General features: G+C 41.7%; 1 protein-coding gene across 1 annotated transcript; it reads right to left on the reverse strand.

The window, feature by feature from the left end:
• Positions 1-909: 909 nt before the first annotated feature.
• On the reverse strand, positions 910-25497 carry thrb (thyroid hormone receptor beta). The gene is made up of 9 exons (XM_086013677.1): positions 25364-25497; positions 24927-25264; positions 12133-12233; positions 11732-11879; positions 11351-11556; positions 9306-9392; positions 7909-8055; positions 3250-3508; positions 910-1203 (listed from the first exon to the last, which is right to left on the reverse strand). The coding sequence occupies exons 2-9, from the start codon at positions 25261-25263 to the stop codon at positions 962-964; spliced, it is 1527 nt and encodes a 508-aa protein (XP_085869803.1). The 5' UTR covers position 25264; positions 25364-25497; the 3' UTR covers positions 910-961.
• Positions 25498-25582: the final 85 nt, after the last annotated feature.

Here is a 25582-nt window from a genome sequence, read left to right on the forward strand (position 1 = left end):
CGCAATCGTGAGTTTAAGAAACGTCAATGTCAACTTCTTCATGTTGTGGAAAGAGCTGTTCTGTCCAAAAGGGTTACCTTGCATGGCAAATGAAGTAAGTGCCCCTCATCTTTTCATTCAATGCATTAAACAAGATTCAAGCCAGTGCAACAGTTGGCATGTGCGTCATCAGTGTTTCAACTCCGTTTCTTTGGACAAAACGTCCGACTAATTCAGTCTTAATATATGAAGTCGCTTCATTAAAAATATGTAAATCCGATTTACCAGATTAGTGATTGCAACTTTGACTCAAACACACACACAATTCACACTAGATTTCTGTAAACGACAATGATTTATTTTCTACAGCTATTGAAATCTAGACAAAACACACTGCAACGTTCAGAAACAGAAATAGAAACACAATAAAGAAATCCTATGCTCAGGCAAGTCTAAATAAATGAAGAAAAACGAATATCACAAGATTGCCAGAGACGGCTTGATTGAATGAAGACACAGGGTGTTCGGCATCTTTATGCTGGTTTTGACCTTTTTGTGACCTCTTGCTGAGATAGCACTTCCTTGCTCTCTGCGGTTGAATTGGTGTTGGTCTTTCACTGGCTCCGGAAGGTCGCTCCAGAGGCTGGGTGCTGGCACTTCAAAAGGGCCATAAATGTGTATTGCAGGTCCGCTGCAAAGGATCGGGGGGTCAAGCCCCGCGTTCACCCGATCTGGCATCCCATTTTGCGTTGCATAATTGATGACAGAAGCACTCAAACTACAAAATAAAGTGACACTCTGTCGTGCGCTATGTGACACATCTGCAAGTCTCACTTATTACAGGGCACTCAAGTGCTCACACATACAGTAAATGCACACACACGCACACACACGCACCCCCCCGCCCCCCCCCCCCCACACACACACGCGCACACACACACACACACACACAAACACACTTTTTCCCATGAAAATCCTCCACTCAGTCCTCAAAAACCTCCAGGAACAGAGGAGGGAATAGCTCAGTTGGACACTCCAATTTCATGTGAAGGAATCGGCTTGCATGGCAGGCACCAATCATTCGCAGGTCTGTCACCTTCATAAGCAGTTTCGGCCAGAAATGAGGTACTTTATGTTTGCGGTAGTTGATGTAATGTTCAAAAGCCAGCAGGAACTCCTCTTGGCAGCGTTCAACCTGCTCCACGCTACTCAGGCCTGGCCGATCTGATGAAAGAAACCAGGGATTCAATAGTTGATAGAGTTTTACTGTAATACATGCAACAATGGGAAATAGATTTGCAGCAAATGCCACTTTGTGCTTTTCTCTTGGTTTAGAAAAGATTATGATCGAATTATATTGACAACCAGTCAGAAAAGGGCGGAGTGTCCTCTCCAGGTCAAGAATGAGATACTACCTCAAGTGGAGGAGGTCAAGTATCTTGGTGTCTTGTTCACAAGTGAGGGAAGAATAGAACCAGAGAGCGAAGGATGGATTGGTGAGGCATCTACATGGACAAAATGTCTTTAATCCGATCAGAGTTCGGATTAAAACTATGATCGGGTGCACAGTTTTTATGGACACTAAAAATATTGATCCGATTAGTTCGTGCATCACATTTTCGAGCGGAACAAATTATTTTGACATGCACAGATTGACCAAATACACCGGAAACAGTAGTAGTAGAAGAAGCCGTAGCGACTTCCGTGTCAACAAAACATCGCTCCGTCCATTTCTACTTGAAACGTTAGCGTTATTTTGCGTATTTTTCCTGTTTGCCCCGTTACGTCGAGTTAACACTTCCTAATGAAGCTGAGTATGTACCAGCTCAACCTTACGCCCGCCATGTCTTTCGCTCGCTCTGCTTGTATACTCGCTTCCGGGAATAACAGAAACGCGTAGTCTGACGTCAACGATATGAGTGGTAAAGACGGTTTGTTCCTTAAATGTCGGAATAAGTGTTTTCATGCCCCAGGTCTAGTCTCAGCTGTCTCTCTGAGGCCAAAATAGTCATATTCTAGACAAAGAAGACAGTTGATTTGAAGGAAGAGTGAGGGAGGCCAGCTACGTGACGATGGAAAGACAATCTCTAAACACAGGATGCGGACGATGACAGCACCTACTATATCCCCCGGATACAATGTCGTCCATTCCAAAGAGACTCAGTGATTCTACCTCCAACAAATAAACAAAAACGTGGACTCTTCTGCCTGTGTGAAAGCTCCACCACCTTTTTACAAATGAACGGAACATCAATGAGGGAGTTTCCACCCAACGAGTCTTGATGATGAATAACAAGCTCTCTAAGGCATCTTAATGACTGTCCTCTTGTATTCCAAAATGGGAGCATGACTTGGGGGCATGCAACTTACCGTATATATAAATAGTAATATAGTGTACATAATAATGTTTCGGACTAGCGCTGTCCAACCTAGTCTTGATGCATTAACTGATGAAGCTTGGTCGAATCAGAGGCAAAAGTTATTCAAGGGCAACCAGAACAGAATAATCCATCCATTATCTGTACCGCTTCTCCTCACAAGGGTCGCGGGGCGTGCTGGAGCCTATCCCAGCTGTCTTTGGGCAGTAGGCGGGGGACACCCTGAACTGGTTGCCAGCCAATCGCAGGGCACACAGAGACAAACATCCGCACTCACAATCACACCTAGGGGCAATTTAGAGTATCCAATCAACTTACCATGCATGTTTTTGGAATGTGGGAGGAAACCGGAGTGCCCGGAGAAAACCCACGCAGGCACGGGGAGAACATGCAAACTCCACACAGGGAGGCCGGAGCCGGGATCGAACCCACGACCTCTGAACTGTGAGGCGGACGTGCTAACCAGTCGACCACCGTGCCGCCGAACAGAATAATGTTTTATTTTATTTTGTTTTTTTAGTTTATTATATTACAGAATATTTGCAACTAGTTTTTAATAAAGATATGCTGGTGCGCATCCTGAATACTGTTGACGTGCCCTTGAAACAAAACACCCTCTATAACAAACATAAGACTGACTTCCTTTGACTTTCTAATCAGAATATAAAAATATTTCAAATTAATCATACTTTTTTTTTTTTTGCACAATATAATTTTTCTTTTCATTGTGGCTCTAATACTGCTTTTTCATGAAATACAAAGTAGATAAAAACATTTATTTTTAGTACTATTAAATGTTGGAAATATTGCATGCAAATTACTAATCATGTTTGTATTTTGGGGATTATTAGGCAAGTTATGTTCTGCACGTTTTCAGAGATTGGGTGCTTACCAGCTGAAAGCAGAATAACTGCTTGTAAAAGAGCCACCTCAGAGTCATCCAAGTTAAAGGAGGACAGTGAGACACCAAGGTCAAAAATGGCATCTGACGCCACACCCAGGCCTCCATTCCTAAGTTGACCTCGTGTGACTGCCATCTCTCCATTAAGTGTGAGGGTCTCACTCTCTGGATCATAGCGAGCAGCAGCACGCAATGACATGACTTCCATACAGCAGCCTTTAAGCAAGATGATCTGGTCTTCACATGGCAGCTGTTGACAAGAAGAGACACATTTCCACAATGGTTTATTCATATTTTTCTTTTTTTTGAAAAAAAAAAAAAAAAAAAAAGTTGCAGAAGTGGACACACCCTAAAACGAATGCTATGTTTTTGCTTTAATTAAAGCATTTATTATATTTGTGTAGCTTTCTACAACTTACTTGATCAAATCTCGGTCAAATTATATGGACGGCATATAGTTACGATAAAAAGTGCGTGAACCATATGAAATTGTATCAGTCTATTGATAATTATTGAATTTGTAATTTTTTTTTTACTAAAATAAATATTTATTTAGAATAAACTATTCTGAAATGTAAATAAATATTTAAAAATAAAGTCCTACCTAGAGAATAAAGGTTTAACCTTTAACAATAAGTCAACTATGAAAAATTCAAATTAACTGGTCAATATAACGTTTAATAAACACCTTTTAAAGAAATATTGTGCTTAGTACGGCTGGGTGAATCATGATCTATGTATTTCACATAAGCCTATAATTACAGATTTTTTTAAGCAATTAAAGTGAGATCATTTAATAATAATAATTAATAATAAATTCAATAAAAACTAATTTTCATGAAATTTACACTTTTTTGTACCCATTGTAATGTGCAATGTTATTTACATTTATGCTCCCCCTCCTTTAGATGCTGACCGCCCACCCCAACGTGATATAACAATGTTTCATTGGCCGAAATTTTTTTAGCATCTGTGCGGCTGATCGGTAAGTCGTTACATACAGTTACTAGTTACCTATTAAATAAAAATACTGTAGTTACTAATATAATCCAAGTACCATAATATTGAAGTAATGTGACTTGAATATCGTCACTGTCCTGTGAAAAAGACGTGAATGATGTTCCTGCGTTACAGACATCGGATTAATGTGAATTTTTCTTTTTAATTCCAAAATTAGACGTGTGAGTCACTTGTGGTGTGGTGGTACACACGCCTGAGTTGTGTGCAGGCAGCGTGGGATCGGTTCCCACTCAGTGACGGTAGTCAATAGTCTGTGTGTGTGCCCCGTGACTGGCTGGCGACCAGTTCAGGGTGTAGTCTGCCTTTCGCCCATTGCCAGCTGGGATAGGCTCCAGCACCTCCCCGCGACCCTGTACAGGATAAGCGGTTTGGAAGATGACACATGACAAATTAGACATATAGCGACAATATGTTTAATAAATTTTGGATTACTCTAATACCAGATATGTAGAAAAAAATCAAACGGGCGATGGTGCCCTTTGCACTTATGTGCGTGCTGTGCGTATAGGGAGCGGCGGCCCTGTCCTCCAGCAGTGTACAGTAATACTTATTTGTGAAAGTCGCTACCGCAAACTAGTGTCGATGCAGTTTAACTTTCATACAATGTTCATACAATATAAGTGTAGCGAACTAATACTCTCTTGGAGTGAATGCATTACAGCTGACCAACTGTCGTAGGACGATTTAACTTTTTATCTGGCTCATTATTGTCACATTGTACATTTATTGTTTAACTTGCCGGTGAAGTATGGTGCTAAGGGTCGGTGCTGGCTAGCACCCGTAGCGAGCACGTACTTTACTTCTACAGCACATAACCATCCAAAGGTGTTGGATCCAGGGGCGGAGCCATGGGCGGGCCTGGGTGTGCACAGGCCCACCCAGATTGACAGACTGCCCACACAATGAGATTCATGAAAAAAATATATACTTTTAAATTTTTTGTTGAATTATTATATTATTTTTGAATTTGCGTTTTTTATTTTTATTTTAGTGAATATTAAGAATGGCATAATTGTGGTTGTCAAAGGAAGATCGGAACTTCATATTATTCGGCTGATCATTTTATTTGAATATACGATGTGTCGGGATAGGAGGATTGTGCTCAGTGAGGGAAGTATTCAGGCCCAACCTGATTTTTCCAGGCCCACCCATTAGCCATGTTCTGGCTCCGCCCCGGTTTGATGGCGTTAGTGCGCACAATACAGTCGAAAAAGCATGAAATTTGGCAAGAGTGTTTATTGCAGATATCCCTCTCAGAAAAGAGATGACTCTTGACGACCAATCATGGCTCACCTGTTTTCTGAAACCAAGCCATGATTGGTCGCTCCCTGAGCATCTGCGATGTTATTTTCAGTTGACAAAAGTGACAAAATGGCCGCACCATGAGATGGGCAAAAACGGGTGCATTTTGCTGCATAACTCATATTCCACAAACGCAATATTAATCAGAAAGCCATGTTTAGATTAGTGGAGGCACATCATCTATCCATCGGCCTATTCCATCTGACTACGGGCGAAAGGCAGACTACACCCTGGACTGGTGGCCAGGGCACACATAGGCAAACAACCATTCACACCCACACCTCACTGAGTGGGAACAGATCCCACGCTGATAGCTACATGTATTTGTAAGTACTCGTAAGTAAACGTACTATTGTTGGGAGCGAACAGTGTGTCATTGATTCATCCGGCCAAGGAAGAATGTTAAAACTCATCACATATTACCTTCTCAGAAAAAAAGCATATCTGTTTGCAAAACAGCAATACGTTGCTTATTCATATTCATATTATTTCTTGGGAAATACTTTCTCTCCACACCACAGCCTCCATGAGCATAAATAGTGTTAAAGATGGTTCATCATTGTCTTCAACTGTACTTTTTTCACTTCTGTTGCACTGTTGTAGATGACCCGACCGCAACTGCGAAAATACGTAGCAGGAGTGGAGAGTTCAGGGATAACAGACGAGATGCTGTTTCTCTCTTATATACATATATATATATAATATATTTATTTATTTGTGTATATATATGTATATGGATATATATATATATATATATATATATATATATATATATATATATATATATACACACATATATATATATATATATATACACACATATATATATATATATACACACATATATATATATATATACACATATATATATATATATATATATATATATATATATATATATATATATATATACACACATATATATATATATATATACATTTTTTACGAAGCTTTGAACCGTTATTTACTTGAGTAAAATCTAGGACTTAATGTAGAAAAAAGTATATTTCACTTCAAAGACTGTTCTAATAGCTTTCTTTGATCCTTGAATACGATTCTTTTCCTGTAAAATACAACAGTTAAACAATACACCAAAGATGTACAACAAATATGGTATTTGAATTTGGCTGTGAAAAGTATGCAAATTATTTAGGAATTCTCCAATGAGCCGTCAAGTACGTGTATATATCATATATATCATATATATATATATATATATATATATATATATATCATATATATCATATATATATATATATATATATATATATATATATATATATATATATATATATATTCTTCTGGTTGTTGGGGGGGGGGGGGGGGGGGGGGCGCTAGTGGAAGTTGGTCGAAGTTGGTAGACGGAAAGGCTAACAGAAGCCCGTTTAAAATGATAGGCAGGCCGGCCTATCGCCGATTACTTACTATTTGATCCGACCTGACCAAAAGGCGGATAGATGGAAGGCGAAAAATGGACTGAAATTTGAGTAAAATGCCCAGCTCTGTTATTTACCGCCATGAAGGCAATGATTACTGACTTAGCAGATACTCTGCAACGTAGACACATTAGTAGGCATCCAAAGATATTATAAAATAAACTATTCTGAAATGTCACTGATTGTGAGTGCGGATGTTTGTTTGTCTCTGTGTGCCCTGCGATTGGCTGGCAACCAATTCAGGGTGTGCCCTGCCTACTGCCCGAAAACAGCTGGGATAGGCTCCTGCACGCCCCGCGACCCTTGTGAGGAGAAGCGGTATTGATAATGGATGGATGGATGGATGGAAATGTCACTGTTAAAAATGCACTTCCATTATGTTAAGCAGGGTTGTCGGTGTCTGCTGAATGTAACTATTAGTTACTTGTAATCTAATTTACGGTAGTCGTTTTGAAATCAAATAATCTGTGAAGTAACTAAGTTACTTTTTAAAGCAAGTAATCAATAAGTAATGTCAGTTTTTCAATCTAACTCAGGAATCTTCAATCCTGTTCCTCGATGGCAGGTTTCCTGGATGTTTTCCATCTCGCCCTGATGGATTCAAAAGTTCTGCAGAAGCTGCATAATGATACTGATCATTTGAATCAGGTGTGTTGGAGATCATGGAAAACATCCAGGAAACCAGCCTGCCAGGAACAGGATAGAAGACGCCTGATCTAACTGATGTAATAATGGCCCCTGCTGACTTCAGGCAAAAGGTGGAATAGACCCAGTCAATCACAAGGACACATACAAACCAGAAATTATTTTACAATCTTATTTTTGACACCTAAAAGCGAATTAATTAATTTTTACACTCATAAATTGTTATTGATTAGGTGGATGCACGTACCTCACAAAACATCGGCAGCTTTTTGGCGAAATCCACCACTCGTGTTATGGCAGGGGTGATGATTTTTGTAAATTGCCTGAATGCCTCTAAATCCACTTTATTTCCTTCACGGGTATTTACTGTGGATGAATGACCAATACTGGCAGGCTGAAAAGACAAGAAGGACATTTTAGTGGATCCTAACAGAAACAATGAAACACAAACAGCAGACTTAAAAGGGAATCAAGTCTTATTTTCGAATAGTAAAGAGTGATTCCGAAAAATAAACGGCTGTGTGTTCTAATAGAGGTTTTCAATTTGTATTGCACAATAAATATGTCAACATAATATGAGTGTCTTGTTTATTCCAGCATTCTATTCTACTGGGGTTGAACTATAAACTGAATTAGTCTAAATTATCTTCATTCATCCATTTCTACACTGCTTGTCCTCATTTGGGTTGTGGATGAGCGGGGACCTTCCCCATCCGACTTTTGGTGAGGGTCGTACACCCTGAAAGATCACCAGCCAATCTTTCATCATTATGTTCACCATCGATAAAAATACAGTATTGTGTTATACAACCATTTACCAGTTATTATTACGAATTATGTATTTTCTGGGCGGCACGGTGGTTGACTGGTTAGCACGTCCGCCTCACAGTTCAGAGGTCGTGGGTTCGATCCCGGCTCCGGCCTCCCTGTGTGGAGTTTGCATGTTCTCCCCGTGCCTGCGTGGTTTTTCCTCCGGGTACTCCGGTTTCCTCCCACATTCCAAAAACATGCATGGTAAATTGATTGGACACTCTAAATTGCCCCTAGGTGTGATTGTGAGTGCGGATGTTTGTCTCTGTGTGCCCCACGATTGGCTGGCAACCAATTCAGGGTGTCCCCCGCCTACTGCCCGAAGACAGCTGGGATAGGCTCCAGCACGCCCGCGACCCTTGTGAGGATAAGCGGCATGGATAATGAATGAATGAATGTATTTTCTGCAGGGTGTCAAGTATAACTTTTCAATAAAAATGAGTATACAGTATTCAATCGCAGTTGATGTAAGAGGAAAGCTGGACAACTACAGTACAGTACTTCCTTTATGCTTCATAAGAGGCCAACCGTAGTAACAGAAATCAGTGTAATTTATTTTAAACTATACCTTAATATGACCCGTGACCCTTGTGAGGAGAAGCGGTTTGGATAATGGATGGATGGCACCTCAATATGATAGGTCTTGTTGGTTTAATAAAAATCATTGGGTTTGGCCTTTTTTCTACCTGTGTACTGTAGTTACTTCTGCCTGATTTACTCAGTTTCAGGGACCTTTGTGGGAACATAAATCAACACAGGGCCACACAAACTTTTGGGGTGGAAAAGGGCTCAAATTACTACATAAATGTCTACATACAGAGGGTTAAGTCATACCTTACTTTCCTTCATCCCCACCACGCTCTGGTCAGAGGTATCGAATAAATTACATGTTATTTCATTCAGAAGCATTGTTTCCTCGACCTGTCGGACAATCAACAGCAATTGTGAAGTTTAAATGAAGAAAGTGGAGCAGCCAGCGATGAAAAAAGGTAAAACTGAAGACGAATAAAAATGTTATAAAAAATGGCAAACAGGTGAAAACAATTTTAAAATGTGTAAAACAGAACAAGAACCACAATTTCAAACAGGTCTACTCAAGGTCAACACACACACGCACAGTAGTGAGAAATAATTGAAATTCATAGAGATGATTATGCTTTACGCAGTCCAAGACAAAGCTAGAAGAAATATGTTGAGTGAATTTCAGTGCTATAAAAGGGGTGGGCGGGTGGTTAGGTCTTGTTTGGACCAGTTTTAGTTGGTGAAAAGTGATGTTATTTTAGTCGCGTTTTAGTCGAAGGTACATTTTCTAGAAAATCCCATTTTATTCTTCTCATCCAAATGTATCGCTTGTCGGGATTGAGCCAAAGATGTCGCAACCTAGGGAACAGAAATAACACATGGCATGATTTCGTGACACGTGAGATTTTGTCACGTCTCGTTTTGGTTCACGAAAATTAAGAGACATTTTAGCAAAGTTTTTATTTTGTAAACCACATTTAGTCTCGTTTTTCATCAACAATATGGCGTTTTAGATTTAGTTATCGTTATCGTCATGTTACCAGCATTTTTGTTGCGCCTCGCCTCGTCTTCCTCAAGTGATTTAAGTGTTGTTGACGAAGACATTTAGTCCTAATTTTCGTTCAAGACAACGTAATTTTGATTTAAGTAGTTTAAATTCATTCATTCGTTTGTTCTATTGTTTGTCCTTATCCACACTATGGTTTGACTTCATTTAGTTGTAATTAGTTTTCAGAGCTCGTTTTTATTCATTTTTATTATTTCGATAAAGCTTGATTTTAGTTTAGCTTGTCTTAGTTTAGCTATTAGTTTTACTTTTTTAAAACTATATGGAGTATTTGTCATGTGCAAGATAAACAAAAAGGTCACTAAGTTTGGTGCAATAAAGCAAGAGAACCTACAATCCTCAAACGATTTAAGATGAACCGCAAAAGCTAATGACAAAGACAAAAACATTTTTACTATAATTATAGTTAGTTTTTGTCAGTTTTATAAAACGAAATGCGGTTTCAGTTCGTTCTTTTTGTTTTTTTGTTGAAAAAAAAAAGCATTTTTGTTTCGAAATGCCATGAGCCTCTTCCCAATTGTTTTGGGATTATAGTTTAGGGTATATTAATCGTTCAAACTATTAATGTAGGTGACTTTAATTACTATTTGGGTGACCCCTGCTATTCACGGTCAGGCTAGGTCACTATCCTCCTCAAATGGAGGCTACTTTTGTGGAGGGTCTATTTTATCTACTATTTTTAGGGCATGTTTCATCAAAGCTAAAAGAGGCAATGTTTAAGACTTTTGTATTACATTTTATGTAGTTACCACGTGTATTTTCTTTTATTTATTAATTGTTAGGCGGCACGGTGGTCGACTGGTTAGTCCGCCTCACAGTTCAGAGGTCGTGGATTCGATCCCGGCTTCGTCCTCCCTGTGTGGAGTTTGTATGTTCTCCCCGTGCCTGTGTACGTTTTCTCCGGGTACTCCGGTTTCCTCCCACATTCCAAAAACATGCATGGTAAGTTGATTGGACACTCTAAATTGTCCCAAGGTGTGATTGTGAGTGCGGTTGTTTGTTTGTCTCTGTGTGCCCTGCGATTGGCTGGCAACCAATTCAGGGTGTCCCCCGCCTACTGCCGAAGACAGCTGGGATAGGCTCAAGCACACCCCGCAACCCTTGTGAGGATAAGCGGCATCGATAATGGATGGATGGATATTAGATGTCACGGACTAAGAAAATACCAAGAGGTAATTTAGGAGAAGTCGTGGCTGTGGAGTGGTCGGATGCAAGGTGTTGAGAACTGCAGAGCTTAACAATGCAGTGCAAACGACACCGTTTTGGCAAAGGATGGAGGAGAATCTCTCACCAAGAATTTCCGCTTCTGCTTCCAGTAATTTCCTTGAGCATTTGTGGCCGTGTGGGCCTCAGTAATCATGCGAATGAGGTCCCACTCGTCGCCGGTGGGCTCGTGTTGATCCAACACTTGTTTTTGTAGTTCCTCTTTGCGGCGACGCTCCCTGTTTTCCTCAATCAGCTTGCGCTTGGCAAGCCGCTTGCTCTCATCCAACACCACTTTGCGTTTGGGGGGCAGTGGGTGATGGTGGGGTAACATGGCAATACAAAATGATAACATTTAAGTGCAGTAACTTGGAAGGTCTGAAAATCTTAGTTTCAGATGTCATAATTAACTGCTTGCTGCTGAGAAGTGTTTTGGCAAAATGATCTCCAAATTGACGTCTTGACTTACAGTCTGTAGCCATTCCGACTGCAATACATTTCTTGAAGCGACAATCCTGGCATTGGTTTCTGGTCACCTTGTCTATGGCACATTTTTTCTCGTACTTACAAGTATAGGTTTGCCAGAGATTTTTCTGAATTGTCCGCCTGAAGAAGCCCTAGACAGTAGATGGAGCCACATATGTTCAGAGATTCTAATATTTGCTTCTACAATTCATTTAGAGCAGGGGTGCTCAATCCCGGTCATACAAATGATCACAATCGTTATCTGGCTTATGCAAAGCTTGGTGATGAGCCGATCATTTAAATCAGGTGTGTTGCAGGCAGGCAGGCAGAGATGGAAAACAGGCTGGATAGGGGCTCTTGAGGACCGGGATTGAGCACCCCGTGATTTCGAGTCTTGTTTGTTACCTTACAGCCTTCACATGTAATACAGCGATAATGATAGCCTGTAGCTTTGTCCCCACACACTACACACAGCTCATCTTTGTCCAGGTAACTTGGTATGTACCCTGGGGGGAGAAGAACATAGTTGCTATTGTTTACTTAACATTTTGTAGGATACATACTTGTACACAAATTCCTGGGACTGATTTAATTGGAATGAAATCGAATGTTGTATTTTTGCATGAAGCAGCCATAGGTGACTGGTTAAAACAACAGAAAAGTTTTCCAGGTTCAGTTTTCCTGTCTGTCAAAGCGTTGTGGAGAAAGTGAACACAGGGGTGCCTTGAGAATGTATGAGGTTAATTCATTTTGTGATCACATTCGTAACTCATAACTCTCAAACCTTAAATCATCTTTACCATTGAAATGAAAGAAAATACCATTTATCCATGACATCTTCCCACCAAAATGTTAGTTTAACTCAATTATTGAACTACTTTCTGTAATTCTCTATAATTTCATGTTCAAATTCATTACGTGATTTTTATTGTGAAAGTTTGCAATAACAGTTGTAACAGGAAGAAGACACACGAATCGAGTGAGAACCAAGTGACCGTCAGTCTGTTTTTTTTCAAGCACCCGCTGTAGCGGCAAAATCTCTTATGGTGGTTGGAAGTTACTGTAAACGAAAAAGTTATTTGATAAACAAACAGAAAAACATCAGTTGAAGACTTGACCATTTATCGGTAGGGATGCTACAGTAATTGCGTGCACCTGCTTCAGCGAGCTGCCGACAAATAAACTAAGGACGACAGTGAATTGCTTGCAAGTGTGATGGTCAACGGAGACAGTAACGTTAAAGACAGAACTACTGTACGAGCAAACAAAATGGTTGATATTAGGGAACTGATAAATAAGCTATAAGTAGAAATAGAAGAGGACAGACGGTACCTAAATGAAGAATGCTTAACTGTGTCTTGACAAGAATTAAAGGAACTAATTGAAAGTAAAAAGAAACGGCGAACCAAACTTGAAGACGAAATAGAGGATGAAGATGATGGCGGGGCGGTGCTACTGCTCAACTCACCTCATCATAAAGAACGCCTTTCCTAGCCTCGGGAGAAAATGTGAGAATATCAAATGGAGGAAATAAATAAAAAGGAAATGCGCTTGGTGAGTCTATATGAACAATGGAAAATCTAAATAAGAGCGGCCAGTGAAACGTTAAAGAAAGACATTTCTGAGTTGGAGTTGGCTAACATGACGGATGACATACAAAATGCAACGAAGCAAATATCGAAACTTCATGAGGAAATAAGTGAGTCAGACCATCCACAGAACTTGGAAAATTGATGCATGTGAGGCTGTAACAAAAGACTTCAGAATTCAACGAGAAGGATGTCAAGCACAATCTCCATCAGTTACTAATTAAAGGGCCTCTCTGTCACAAGTCAGCAGAGCTGGGCACTTGACCCTTTATTGGGTCCATCCTTCGTCCGCGATCTGGGTACCCTTTCGGGCCTCGTCCCTCTGCCCTTATTCATAAAAATTATCGTCCTCCAACTCCGTCCTTTTAAAGCGGTTCTGTCCTTACGTCCGCCCCCACCCAGCAAAGTGTCCGTGCATGACCGCGTGGGAGAGATGCTAACGGCAGAGGTTTATTTAAAGCTCATTAGCCGGCTAAGAAGCGAGTCAAGAGTTCTAATGTAACTGCTTTATTTAACAGCGGTCACTGTTTATATATGAATGCAGTGGACGTGAAAGAGGTCAGTCTCTGAACGGACGGGTGGACACATGGAGCGTTTCGATATGTCAGCCCTTCAGGTGGCTGATTGGCTCACACGTTTACCATCCGCTTCAGGAGCGCGGACTGGAACACCCTCAGTCCGTGTGTGGAGAAACAAATCACGCAGGAGCAGTTTCGGTGCCGCTACGTTCAATTGAATCTGGTGGCGCGATTCAATTGAAGTCAATGTAGTTAGCGCGGGCAGGCGCGGTTGCGTGCGTGGCGGCGTGGATAATGCGTTTGGGACAGTGGGGCGTGGAGCGAAGCACCGAAAATCCGCCCATTCATCCATTCGGCGTGGCTAAACAAATTGAATTTTTTCCCTCTTCGCCTCGCAGCAGCCGATCAGCATCAGGCGCAGCGTCCTGTACACCTGACGGGTCTTGTGGAGAGTGCAAAATTGAGTAAAAGATTGTGGTCGCGGTTTGTGGCCATCCCGAGCTAGACACGGATAGTTACTACTACCGGGACAAGAAAAAACGAGACCAGGTTTGGAGAGCAATGAGCGAGGAGCTTGTTATACCTGGTATGTTTTGACCTCCTTTCTTTAGTTTTTTTTATAGCTCTTGAACTTTACCAAGATGGCAATATTGTTTGCATTAGCTTTAGCAAGGGGTCGGCCAATTGATTTCAATGATTTTGATCTTTTTTTTGTTTTGCCAATCGTTGTCTACTACCAAGCAAAGCCCCGCCCCTCTCCGAGGTGTGCGAATGAAGCGGCTGCGGCATCCAGGTTTCAAATTTTCCGCGGTCAAACGCTAGCACTCCTTCTTCTCCTCCTTCTTTTTCTTTGTCTCAATCTTCCTTTTCTTTTCCCCTCCGTGCAGACCAAACGTGTGCAGTGCACAGCGTTCCTGCCATGGCTTTCCCAATGCAAGTAAGTACACGCAATTGAGTAACTAGTGGTACGTTTGAAGTGTTCGGAGGCAATTTTTTGCGTTTGCTCATTTCGAAGAGTAGATTGAGATGAACTTTGGCCGCCTCACGACCACGTCACATGCATGAGGGACGATTAAAATCCACCTCCGCCCTCGCTTAGTCTGTTCCTTTTTTAAAACTTGTCACCCCCCGTCCTCCGTCCCAAAAATGGGCGTCCGTCTGGGACGGACCGTTCCGCCCCTGGGACGGACTTCCCAGCTCTGCAATTCAGTCATCATTCTGAATCAAGCATCACTGCTAAGAGAGTAGGTGAAGCAGCCGAGTTAGCTGCAAAGGAAGTCCAATACAAAGCAATGCAAGAAGAAATGAAACAAAGGGAAAAATCAGATTGATGGAAGGGCAGCATAAAAGTGATCTGGATACACAGCGTGCTCACTTAGAATGCCTACAAGCACTGAAAGACATGGAAGCAGCACGCGCTAGACTTGCAACTTATGAGAGAGAGACCAGACAGGAGAGTTTGACATTTCAACCCATACATCCAAACAGACAGTCAACATTCAATGATCATCTGGCGCCCCCTACAGACATTACCGAGCTTTCCCAAACAATACAAGAGAGCATAGCAATAATCAGACTGCGGATTCCAACTCCCACAGTTTTCAGTGGTGATCCAATCCACTACATAGAATGGAGAGCCTCATTCCAGTCTCCCATCGACCATAAGAACATCTCCCCAGCGGGTAAGCTTTATTACCTAAAGAAATATGTCAGTGGCTCAGTACAAGCATGCCTTGAGGGCACCTTCTATGGAAATGATGAAGAGGCGTACAGTGATGCATGGCGTAAGCTTGAACAACGGTACGGGCAGCCGTTTGTAATTCAGCCTTTAGGGACAAACTGTCAAGGTGGCCAAAAGGACAGCCCAGAGATGCGGAGGGGCTGAGATTATTCTCTGATTTCCTGAATGCCTCCTTAGAAGCGATGGCTCATGTGAGAGGCTTAGGGATATTAATCGATTGTGAAGAAGACCAGAAGCTGATGCTCAAAGTCCCAGACTGTCTGGCTTCATGTTGTAACCGCCAGGTCACAGTTACCCTCATGGATGGCGGAGACTTTCCTAACTTCAGGGATAACACTTACTTTGTGTCTGTAGAAGCAGATAAAGCCTGCAATCCTATCGCATCATTACATGCATTCCACTCCAGCACGTCCAGTGAAAGGAAAGGCACAAGAGAACTGAAGAGCAACAAAGCGAATGTATTAAGTACACAAACTACTGTAGACGGTGAAAACCCAACAAATAATAGCAAATCAAAAGCTCTGTGCATATGCTGCAAAAATGACAAACATCAGCTACCCAAATGCCCAGACTTTAAAGAAAAGACATTAGAGGAAACAAGGCGAAAACATGTGAAAGAGAACAGGCTGCTTCGAGTGTCTCAAGCCAAAGCACGAAGCCAAAGATTGCCGTTGTCGACTAACCTGTGATGTATGTAAAGGGAGACACCCCACAATGTCTCTATGATGAGAACTACAAACATCATGAAGGAAGAGAAGTACCGGTGATCACTCCAGATGACTCCACACCAGCCATGGTGCTCAACATCACAAGAGCAGACCAAGCAAACAACACCTCTATGATTGTTCCTGCAAATACACAGCTGGTGAGACTGAAACTTACCACTATGCTGAGGGAGAACATCATTGTACAGTGTGAACGGGTCTCAGGACTGCGAGTGAGAGGCGACAATTCAGGTGTTTGCATCAACCTCCCTCCTGCGTACACATAACACTGCATTCCAGGGAACCATGATCATATACCCACCCACTACACTGCACGAAGATGGCCTCACCTGAAATCCATCGCTCTTCTCTCCTGTGATATCGGACTGTTGATTGGGTACAACCGCATTAACACCCAGACAGGTGCTGACGGGAAAAGACAATGAGCCCTATGCCGTTCTCACTGATGTAGGATGGAATGTGGTAGGAAGCTTAACACCAAGCTTAAAAGGAACAGACACCAGTCTGTATCACAAGGTGGCAGTAAAAGAATTCCCTCCAGTTACACCCATGGATGTGATCAGTGCCCTAGAGTCAGACTTCAAAGACACGAAACGAGACGACAAGCCAGTGTCACAACAAGACCTCATATTCTGAGACAAACTTAAGGAAGGAATAAAGTTAAATGAAGAGGGTCATTATGAGATGCCTTTCAAACAACGACCACATGTACCTGACAACAGATGTCTTGCTGAAATCAAACTTGATCACCTACAAAGGAAGTTCAACAGAGATGAGTACAAAAAGGAGTACACAACATAGTACATGAAGGACATAATGGAGAGAGGTAAATATACCCCACCATGGTGTATATCACCCTAAGAAACCAGATAAACTGTGTGTTGTGTTTGACTGCCCTGCGAAGTGTGGTGGCACGAGCCTAACGAACCTCTCCTTCCAGGGCCGGTATCAGGTTTATCAGGCAGGCATTTATGAAAGCCACAAAAAATAAGGAGATGGGGACGCTCACTTTTGATTTTTATGCTTGTAAGGAGAACGGAGAAGAACTGTACGATACAATTCTTGAGTGCGTTCTAAATCTCTGACTCCTTTCTTTTTATCCTTTCTCACATCCCTAGGTACATGGGCGTTTCACCTCTAAAGGGTGGGGTGAACGAAAGGGCAGTCGGAACATCTTGTATTTGTTTGTCTATGTGTATGCATTTAGGTGGAAAATTACTTAAGTAGATGTGTGGCAAGAAATGTTGACACTCTTTAGTAGAGAAATCATCAATGTAGCTAGATATTTCAGCAATCATCTTCACATTAGCAATCAGTAGCATAGCTTCATCTGACCTTCTCGTGGTTAGTTTATGAGAGCATCATGAAAGATATAGATATATGATCAACAACCTCACAGGTGTGTCCTGCGATTTAGGCAGCACTCTATAGCACTCATGTGCGATACAGAGAAAATGTTTCATCAGTTCGTACCAGAACAGGTTCGGGACCACTTAAGATTCATGTGCTGGAAAGATGGGGGCATAAACAGGCAACCTCAGGCCTACCGAATGAAAGTACATCTTTTCGGCGCAGTGTCATCGTCTGGGTGCGCAAATTATGGTTTGAAACATCTAGCCAATGAGAACAAACTGTCACACCAATTAGGATCACAGTTTGTCGTAAGGGACTTCTATGTGGACGACGGAGTGACCAGTGCTTACACAGTAAAGGGAGAAATTCAGCTGGCCAAGAAGCAAGGGATATATGTGCCAAAGGGAGCCTCAGTCTGGACAAATTTGTCTCAAACAACGAAGCCGTTCTACAGAGTATACCGGCATCCGAACGAGCAACAGAGACAAACACAAAAGACCGGACCTTCTCAGACACAAAACTAGAGAGAGCCCTGGGCATCCACTGGAATATAGAGGGGGATACATTTAGATTCATCAACACATTGGCCATGTATACCATGGCAGAGGTATACTGGCGACTGTCGTCTCCATATATGACCCTCTGGGCTTTCTGGTCCCATATATCCTCACCGGAAAGAAGATTCTGCAGGAGATGTGCCATCAAGGTCCTCGTTGGGACGACCCCATGCCTGCCTCTCTGAGACCACAGTGGGAGAGCTGGAGGCATGACTTCATCAATCTGATCAGAGAAGAGCTCAGTAGTGTCAAATGCTAAAGAGTACTTCTGGACCGTCTCGAAAGTAGTTTTGAGTTACATCAACAATGACTCAAGACGCTTCCACACATTCGTTGCAAACAGAGTCCAGAAGATGCGAAACAGCACTGTCTCTCAACAATCGCATTACGTGCCTACGCACAAGAACCGGAAGATGGAGCGTCCCAGGGAAGAACAGTGAAGGAGCTACTCGACTCTGATTGGTTCACCAGTCCTTTGTTCCTGAGGGAGGACAAAATACACACAGTAGAAGATGTGGTCCCGGACCTGAAGATTGGAGATCCAGAGATCAGAAGAGTCCAAACATTCCAGACATCTGGACTACAAACCGCACAGCCATTCAGCATCACAGGTCGTCTGGTCAGATTCTCATGGAGTATATTGTGAAGGTTAGAGGGAGACTCCAACACTCATCTCTCTGCGACTCCCTGAAACATCCCATGGTCATCCCTAAAGGACATCACGTCACTAAGCTGATATAGCGCACAGTCATGAAAAGACCAAACACCAAGGCAAGGGTTTTACAGCCAACTAAATTAGATCCAGTGGCTACTGGATACCAAGTATGAGTAAATTATGAGTAATAGTATTTTCATTCATTTGCCAGTGCATCACCTGTTGCAGACTAGGGGACAACCAGAAGAACAGCGAATGAGTGACTTACCAAGAAAATGGACAGAAGACTCTCCTCCCATCACATATTGTGGGATGGACTGCTTTGACCCTTCCGTCACGACAGAAGGAGGAAAACAGCGCAAAGGTTACGGCCTGCTACTCACCTGTTTTTGCTCACGGGCTATTCATCTGGAGATGCTAGAGGACATGTCCACTAACTCTTTTATTAACAGCTTGAGATGCTTCATCTCCGTCAGAGGGGCAAATTCAGTGCGACCAAGGAACCAATTTTGTTGGTGCCAAGAATGAATTCAAGGCTGCTCTGCAAGAGCTCAATGTTGACAGACTGAGCACATTTCGGTCTCAAAGGCAGTGTGACTTTGTAATGAATACGCCCCACTCATGTCATGCAGGCGGGGTGTGGGAGCGTCAGATTAAAACCGTCAGAAGTGTCCTCAGCTCCACACTGTCACTGGCCCACAGTAGACTCAATGATTCTGTGAGTTTGACTGAACTCTCTGTGTTAAGGCAGACCAAACTGACGTCGGAGGTCATGAAGCATCGTGGCGTCTGAATGCGCCGTCTGATTAGTGTAGTGTCGTAACTCGTCAGTAAGCATCTTGGGGGCGTTTACGCATGTTGAATCGGCGTCGCCAGTCGGGACATTTCGTCACTCTGATTGGCTGTTAGCTAGCAAATCAGCGCTCGGAGCATCAACGGGAAGCGACAAATGTGGATAAACAGTGAGCACGCCTTCACTGCCTTAATCTTACATGTACAAGAGTGAAGGTTGACAATGTAAGTATTTCACAATACCGTGTCAAGAATGTGATGGTTTACTTCGCGTGCGAGTTCATCGTGAGCAAAGAATATAACTTGTAAAGAATTTTGAATTAATGGACGGATTTATTAAGCTGATATATAATATTGAGGTAAATGTGAAACAATGATTTCTTAGTTTCTCACGTTTAAACTTCAATTATTTTTTTATTCCTTTTTCATTTGTGTATGTGAATGTCGGCGGTGTTGTGTACGCATGCGCGGTGCCAAGGTTACAACTACCAGCTGACTGGCGTTTGTCATTTCATTTCAACCGTCAAATAGGAGCACACAGCCCGTTGGTATGTGGTCATCTACTAAGACAGATTCTCATTCAATTTTTGTTATTTATTTACTTTTCATTAGCGTCTATTATTATATGTCCGCACCAGCACTCAAAACTAAGTTTATGCAGTTTGCAAGTTGCGGACGCTCGAGCACGGAGCACGGAGACGCATCGAGGCGCACGCGATCGATCATGACAATATGAGTAACTGATATTTTATTCTTGCACTGTGGTGGATTGGACATTGTAACTGCTACATCAACTGCAGTGTCTTTGTTGAAGTCTGTGTAGAAGCGATTTTGTGGGCAGCGCATTTTTTGGTTACCGGTGACTGGCAGCTGGGACACGTGCGCATGAGCCAGTGGCGCTACGCTTTATGGGTAATGTAGTTAATTGTTAGTTAACTGTAGTTGGTAATGATTATTTTGAACACGTTTTGTGATTAAAATAAAATTAAATCTTTTGTTGAAATAATGACGATATGCTATATACTTTCAACACAATTGACACTAGCTACAAATATCAATCTTTTATAATAATTGTTATAAAGTGATTAATTAGTATCATATGTAATTTATTAGAAGATACCATCATAGTGAAATCTTGTTTATCTGTTTTGTTTCAGGTTTATGACCTGTGGTTTATTGTTCAATAAACAAAAACAAACACGAGTTGTGACCGGTGTGTGCTTCTGATGAGCCCATTCGGAGTGCAAAACTAAAATATCCGAGCATAGCTGAATGCATTGTTTACGTTTTTATAATCCGCCCCCAGCCAACAGTTTTCCGGTTGGTATTTTCTAACAATGAAAAATAGTGACTACCGCCGCCGATGGTATGGAAGGGTATTACATCTTATGCATGCGCAGAAGGTACTTTAATGGTCAGCATCGCTGTCTGTCGTTGCGGCGTATTTTTCAAGCGTGACGTGCCAAAAGCCGGCCTAATGCCACAGTGCGTAAGAGCGTCTGTCACTGTTGGCCAGCGTCTTTTTGGTCGATCTAGGCCTTTAGAGCGACCGTTACAGAAGTTAGTTCTGTTGTTGGCTTCTTAAGGCGAAGACACATTATTTCGAGTTAAATTAACTGTTATGAAAATCATTCCTAATTTACAGAATACTCTTAATTTGGTGGGAGTGTAAATGACCGAATTTTAAAATTATTTTTGCTGTTGGTATTTTGCATATATTATTAGTAGTAGAGTCACTGATAGTGTAGTGGTGCACACGCCTGAGTTGTGCGTGGGCAGCGTGGAATCGATTCCCGCTCAGTGACGGTGTCTGTGTGTGCCCTGCGACTGGCTGGCGACCAGTTCGGGGTGTAGACTGCCTTCGCCCGTTGACGGCTGGGATAGGCTCCAGCACCTCCCCGCGACCCTGTATAGGATAAGCGGTTTGGAAGATGACATGACATGACATGATGATGACATTATTAGTAGTAGTAATGTTCTAAACTAAATTACTGCACTACTTTCTGTAATTCTTTATAATTACATGTTCAAATTCATTAGGTAACTTTTATTGCAAGGACCCTCCGGCCCGGCCGGATGCCCATTTTTGGGGCGGAGTGGTGGGGGGGTGATAAATTTTAAAAAAAGGCTGGACTAAGCATAGCCGGAAGTTGATTTTAGTCCGGCCCACTAATTGGCCCTCATGCGTGTGACGTGCTCGCGAGGCGGCCAAATTTCATCTCAGCCTACTCGGTGAAAGGCCTCTTTTTAGGCTTCTTTCTACGTCCGCGTCGGCGCGAGCGACAACTGCTGTTATAGGGATTGTGGTATTGCCCCCCCGCCCCCTCTTGTAATGATATACCCCAGTTGCAGGTGGCAGGCGCGGGTTACGTGATGTGACAATGAGGAAATACAAACACGCTTTAGCGCACGTTGCTGTCTCACATGTTGCGATGTCATACAGTTTCCCACACGGAGACGGGTGAGCCACGCAGCTTGTTGCTGCTGCTGCAAAGTCCCATCACTCAAAGTAGACAAGCTACTCACCCACGTTCCCCCTTAGCCGCCACCTTCAAGATTGTTTTTGCAATAAAATTAAATACTTCGTCTAGTCACCTCGGTCTCTTTATGGTTGTAGCAGGCACGATATCCATTGTCTTTTTGAAGCGACGCCCCCCCGACTATTCATCAAGGTGGAGTTCATGCACTTTTTCTGGCGTTCCCGACTTCCGTAAATACGCCATAGCAAAGCTGCATTGTATAGTGGTTTTCTGGTACGCTTTTATTTTGAAGGCCGGGAAGGAGGGGAAGTGTGCAAAATAAATAAGTAACCTAACTGCGTCTTCTGGCATTCTGTTGGACCCAAATAATTATACAATACGACAAATCCAACCCCGGGGCTCGCAATGCAAGAAAGCACGCAGTTGGGTAAGTACTACTGGCGCATTTGAAGCGTGTCCACAGCGGGTTCGAATAGTAAATTAGCCAGCTAATGATCTTTAAAAAGCCTCTGCCATTAGCGTCTCTCCTGCAGCGACGTCAATCACGGACGCTTTTTTTTTTTTTTTGGGTCAGGGGGCTCGATGGAGCGGGGCCCGACAATGTTTATGAATATGGCCGGAGGGTCACGGCCGGAAGGGTACCCAGGTCAAGGGTGGAGGGTTGCGGCCGGACCGGCAAAAAATGGTCAAGTGCCCAGCTCTGCAAATAACATACACTTCAGTCGGACACTTATCATTTATTTTCCCAAGCCACGGAGAGCAGCAACATAAAGATGAAAGAGCCGCGGGTTGGCGACCCCTGCGGGTTAGCTCCAACACACCTGATTCAAATGAGGGATCATTAACAAGCCAGTGCAAAGCTTGCTGATGAGCTGATCATTTAAATCAGTTGTGCTGGAGCAGGGAAACATTGCAATTGCAAAATTTTCCAAAATTAATCACAATTAATCGTATTTTTCAACTACAATTTTTTACATAGCTTGAAACCGATATTCATTCGGTTTTCTGCTGTTTTCCGGTGTCTATTGTATACAGTATTTTGTGTTTTCATTTATTGCTTTCACTTGTTATACTATTGCTGTTTTGTCATTGTAATGTAAAATGCTTTGTTACAGCTGTAGCTGTTCTGAAATGCGCTACAAAAATAAAGTTGCATTGTATTGTATTGTATTGTACAAAACGCAACAGTTGAATGATACACCAAAGACCTACAACTAATATGGTATTTGAATTTGGCTTTTCAATGTGTGCAAATCATTTTAGATTTCTCCAATGAGCTGTGGAGCGACTTTTGAAAGTAAAACTACGTAAAAGTCAGTTTTTGCGACATTGACTCTCCTCTAAGTTTGACTGCACAGTGAGCAGAGGTCATTCTCATTCAGAAGGCCGGGTGGTGGTCACACAGTTTTCTGACCGACAACGTTAGACACATGAAAGAATCATCAAACATATGTTGACAACTTGATTATAATAGAAATAGGCGAGGATTTGGTTCGTGTTTGTATTTATTTTCCATTTCAGTAAATGAGATACGAAGAGTTTGAGAGGGAAAATATCTGTCGCATCAAACTGGTTGTTATCCACCCGCTCTTACAGTGGCAAGAATGCAATTTCCACTACTATATATATATATATATATATATATATATATATATATATATATATATATATACATACATATATATATATATACATATATATATATATATACATATATATATATATATACATATATATATATATACATATATATATATATATACACATATATATACATATATATATACATATATATACATATACATATATATACATATACATATATATATACATATATATACATATATGTATATATACATATATGTATATATACATATATATATATATATATATATATATATATATATATATATATATATATATATATATATATATATATATATATATATATATATGAAAAGTGACAATTTAGCAATTTTGGAGGTACAAGGATTCCACGTGATGCCAGCAATATACAAAGTCACACAGGGAGACCGTGAAGTTCTTGAGCTGCTCAAATTCACATCTGATGCAGTAAATACGAGTAGCTACACTGCCAGACAGCAGAACCAACAGAACAATGTTTGTTTGGAGTAGGGGTCCAGGATCAAATATCCTTCAACTACAAAATGGAAAGTGGGACCAATGGAGGGGCCGTGTACCATATTCGCTTGAACAATAGGTAAAATCCTGAAAACAAATATCAACATTTCGGGAGCCTGCATGCTCATAACATCCATTTATACATCTGTGTCTTGATTCCAAGAAATGTAACAGAAAATGTATTAATGGCGTCAGATTACAACAAATTAAAAGTTTCTAGCAGTATAATTAACTAGTCACATCACTGCATGATCTGCCCAGTTTTAGGATTCATCTTAGTACGTTCTGTTTTGTAACGCTCTGTGGGGCTTGAAGAGGCAAAATTTTGTGGAGAATTGTGTGTGGGGGAAAGCAATGATTATCTTACATGAGCCTTCTGTTGCCTCTACATCCAATCAATAATAATCCAATCAATAAGGAATCCTGCTGCATGACGCCAAGACTTGGATTTATGCTGAGACTTAAATCGGAAATCCCAGACATCATTGATTCAATGATCAAAGAGTCATCCCTAATTAATGACATGAAAAGTATTTAATGAAGACATAAAAAAGTCAACAGAAAATTACCTGTACGTGAAACAACACTTTTACATTTAGCATTTCTCCTCACCCCAAATACCAACGATCATTATCCAGGAATCCTACCTTTCTTGTGTGCTCCTTGCATCCATTGTACATGGGAGAGGTCTGATTTAATCTCAGTAGAATACTCAGGGTGGTGATGAAAATGATTGAGAGGGATCTCCATGTTACAAAAGTCACCTTTTAAAGAGGAAGTTACACCACTATACAAACAATTATAGGGCTGGCTTGATGGCCAGACCTGCTCCAGGCATGGCGGATGGTGAAGAGGTTGCGGTTCACAGTGTCCATACCCGGGTCCTTCACCTGCGTACAGACAGTGTTCTCCACTACCCTGAATTGGGTATTCACCAACCACAGAGTGAGACATCTCATAAATGTCTGGTATGAAGTAATTCATCCTAGAAATCCACAGCAGAGAAATATCAAAACACAAATGAAGTCAGATAGCTCTGACTTCTTCAAAACTCTAACAAAGATATGGAAAAATTCCAACCTACCAGCCAAAGGAAGAGCGAACCGAAGAACCTAAAGGTATGTATATCCAAATGTCCACGAAACGTCACAGACCACAATAAGCAAGTGCCCACCCGCCACCACACATCTGAATTGGGACGTAGAGATTTATGACGACGTAGAGCCCTAATCTCACACTCCACAAATCCTTGATGTGCCACTGACTGTGGCGATGTCACAGATTAAGACCTTTCGCATTGAAC

The sequence above is a fragment of the Filicampus tigris genome, chromosome 18, assembly GCF_054856515.1.
Source record: "Filicampus tigris isolate MCC_2025a chromosome 18, RoL_Ftig_1.0, whole genome shotgun sequence".
NCBI classification, from domain to species: domain Eukaryota; kingdom Metazoa; phylum Chordata; class Actinopteri; order Syngnathiformes; family Syngnathidae; genus Filicampus; species Filicampus tigris.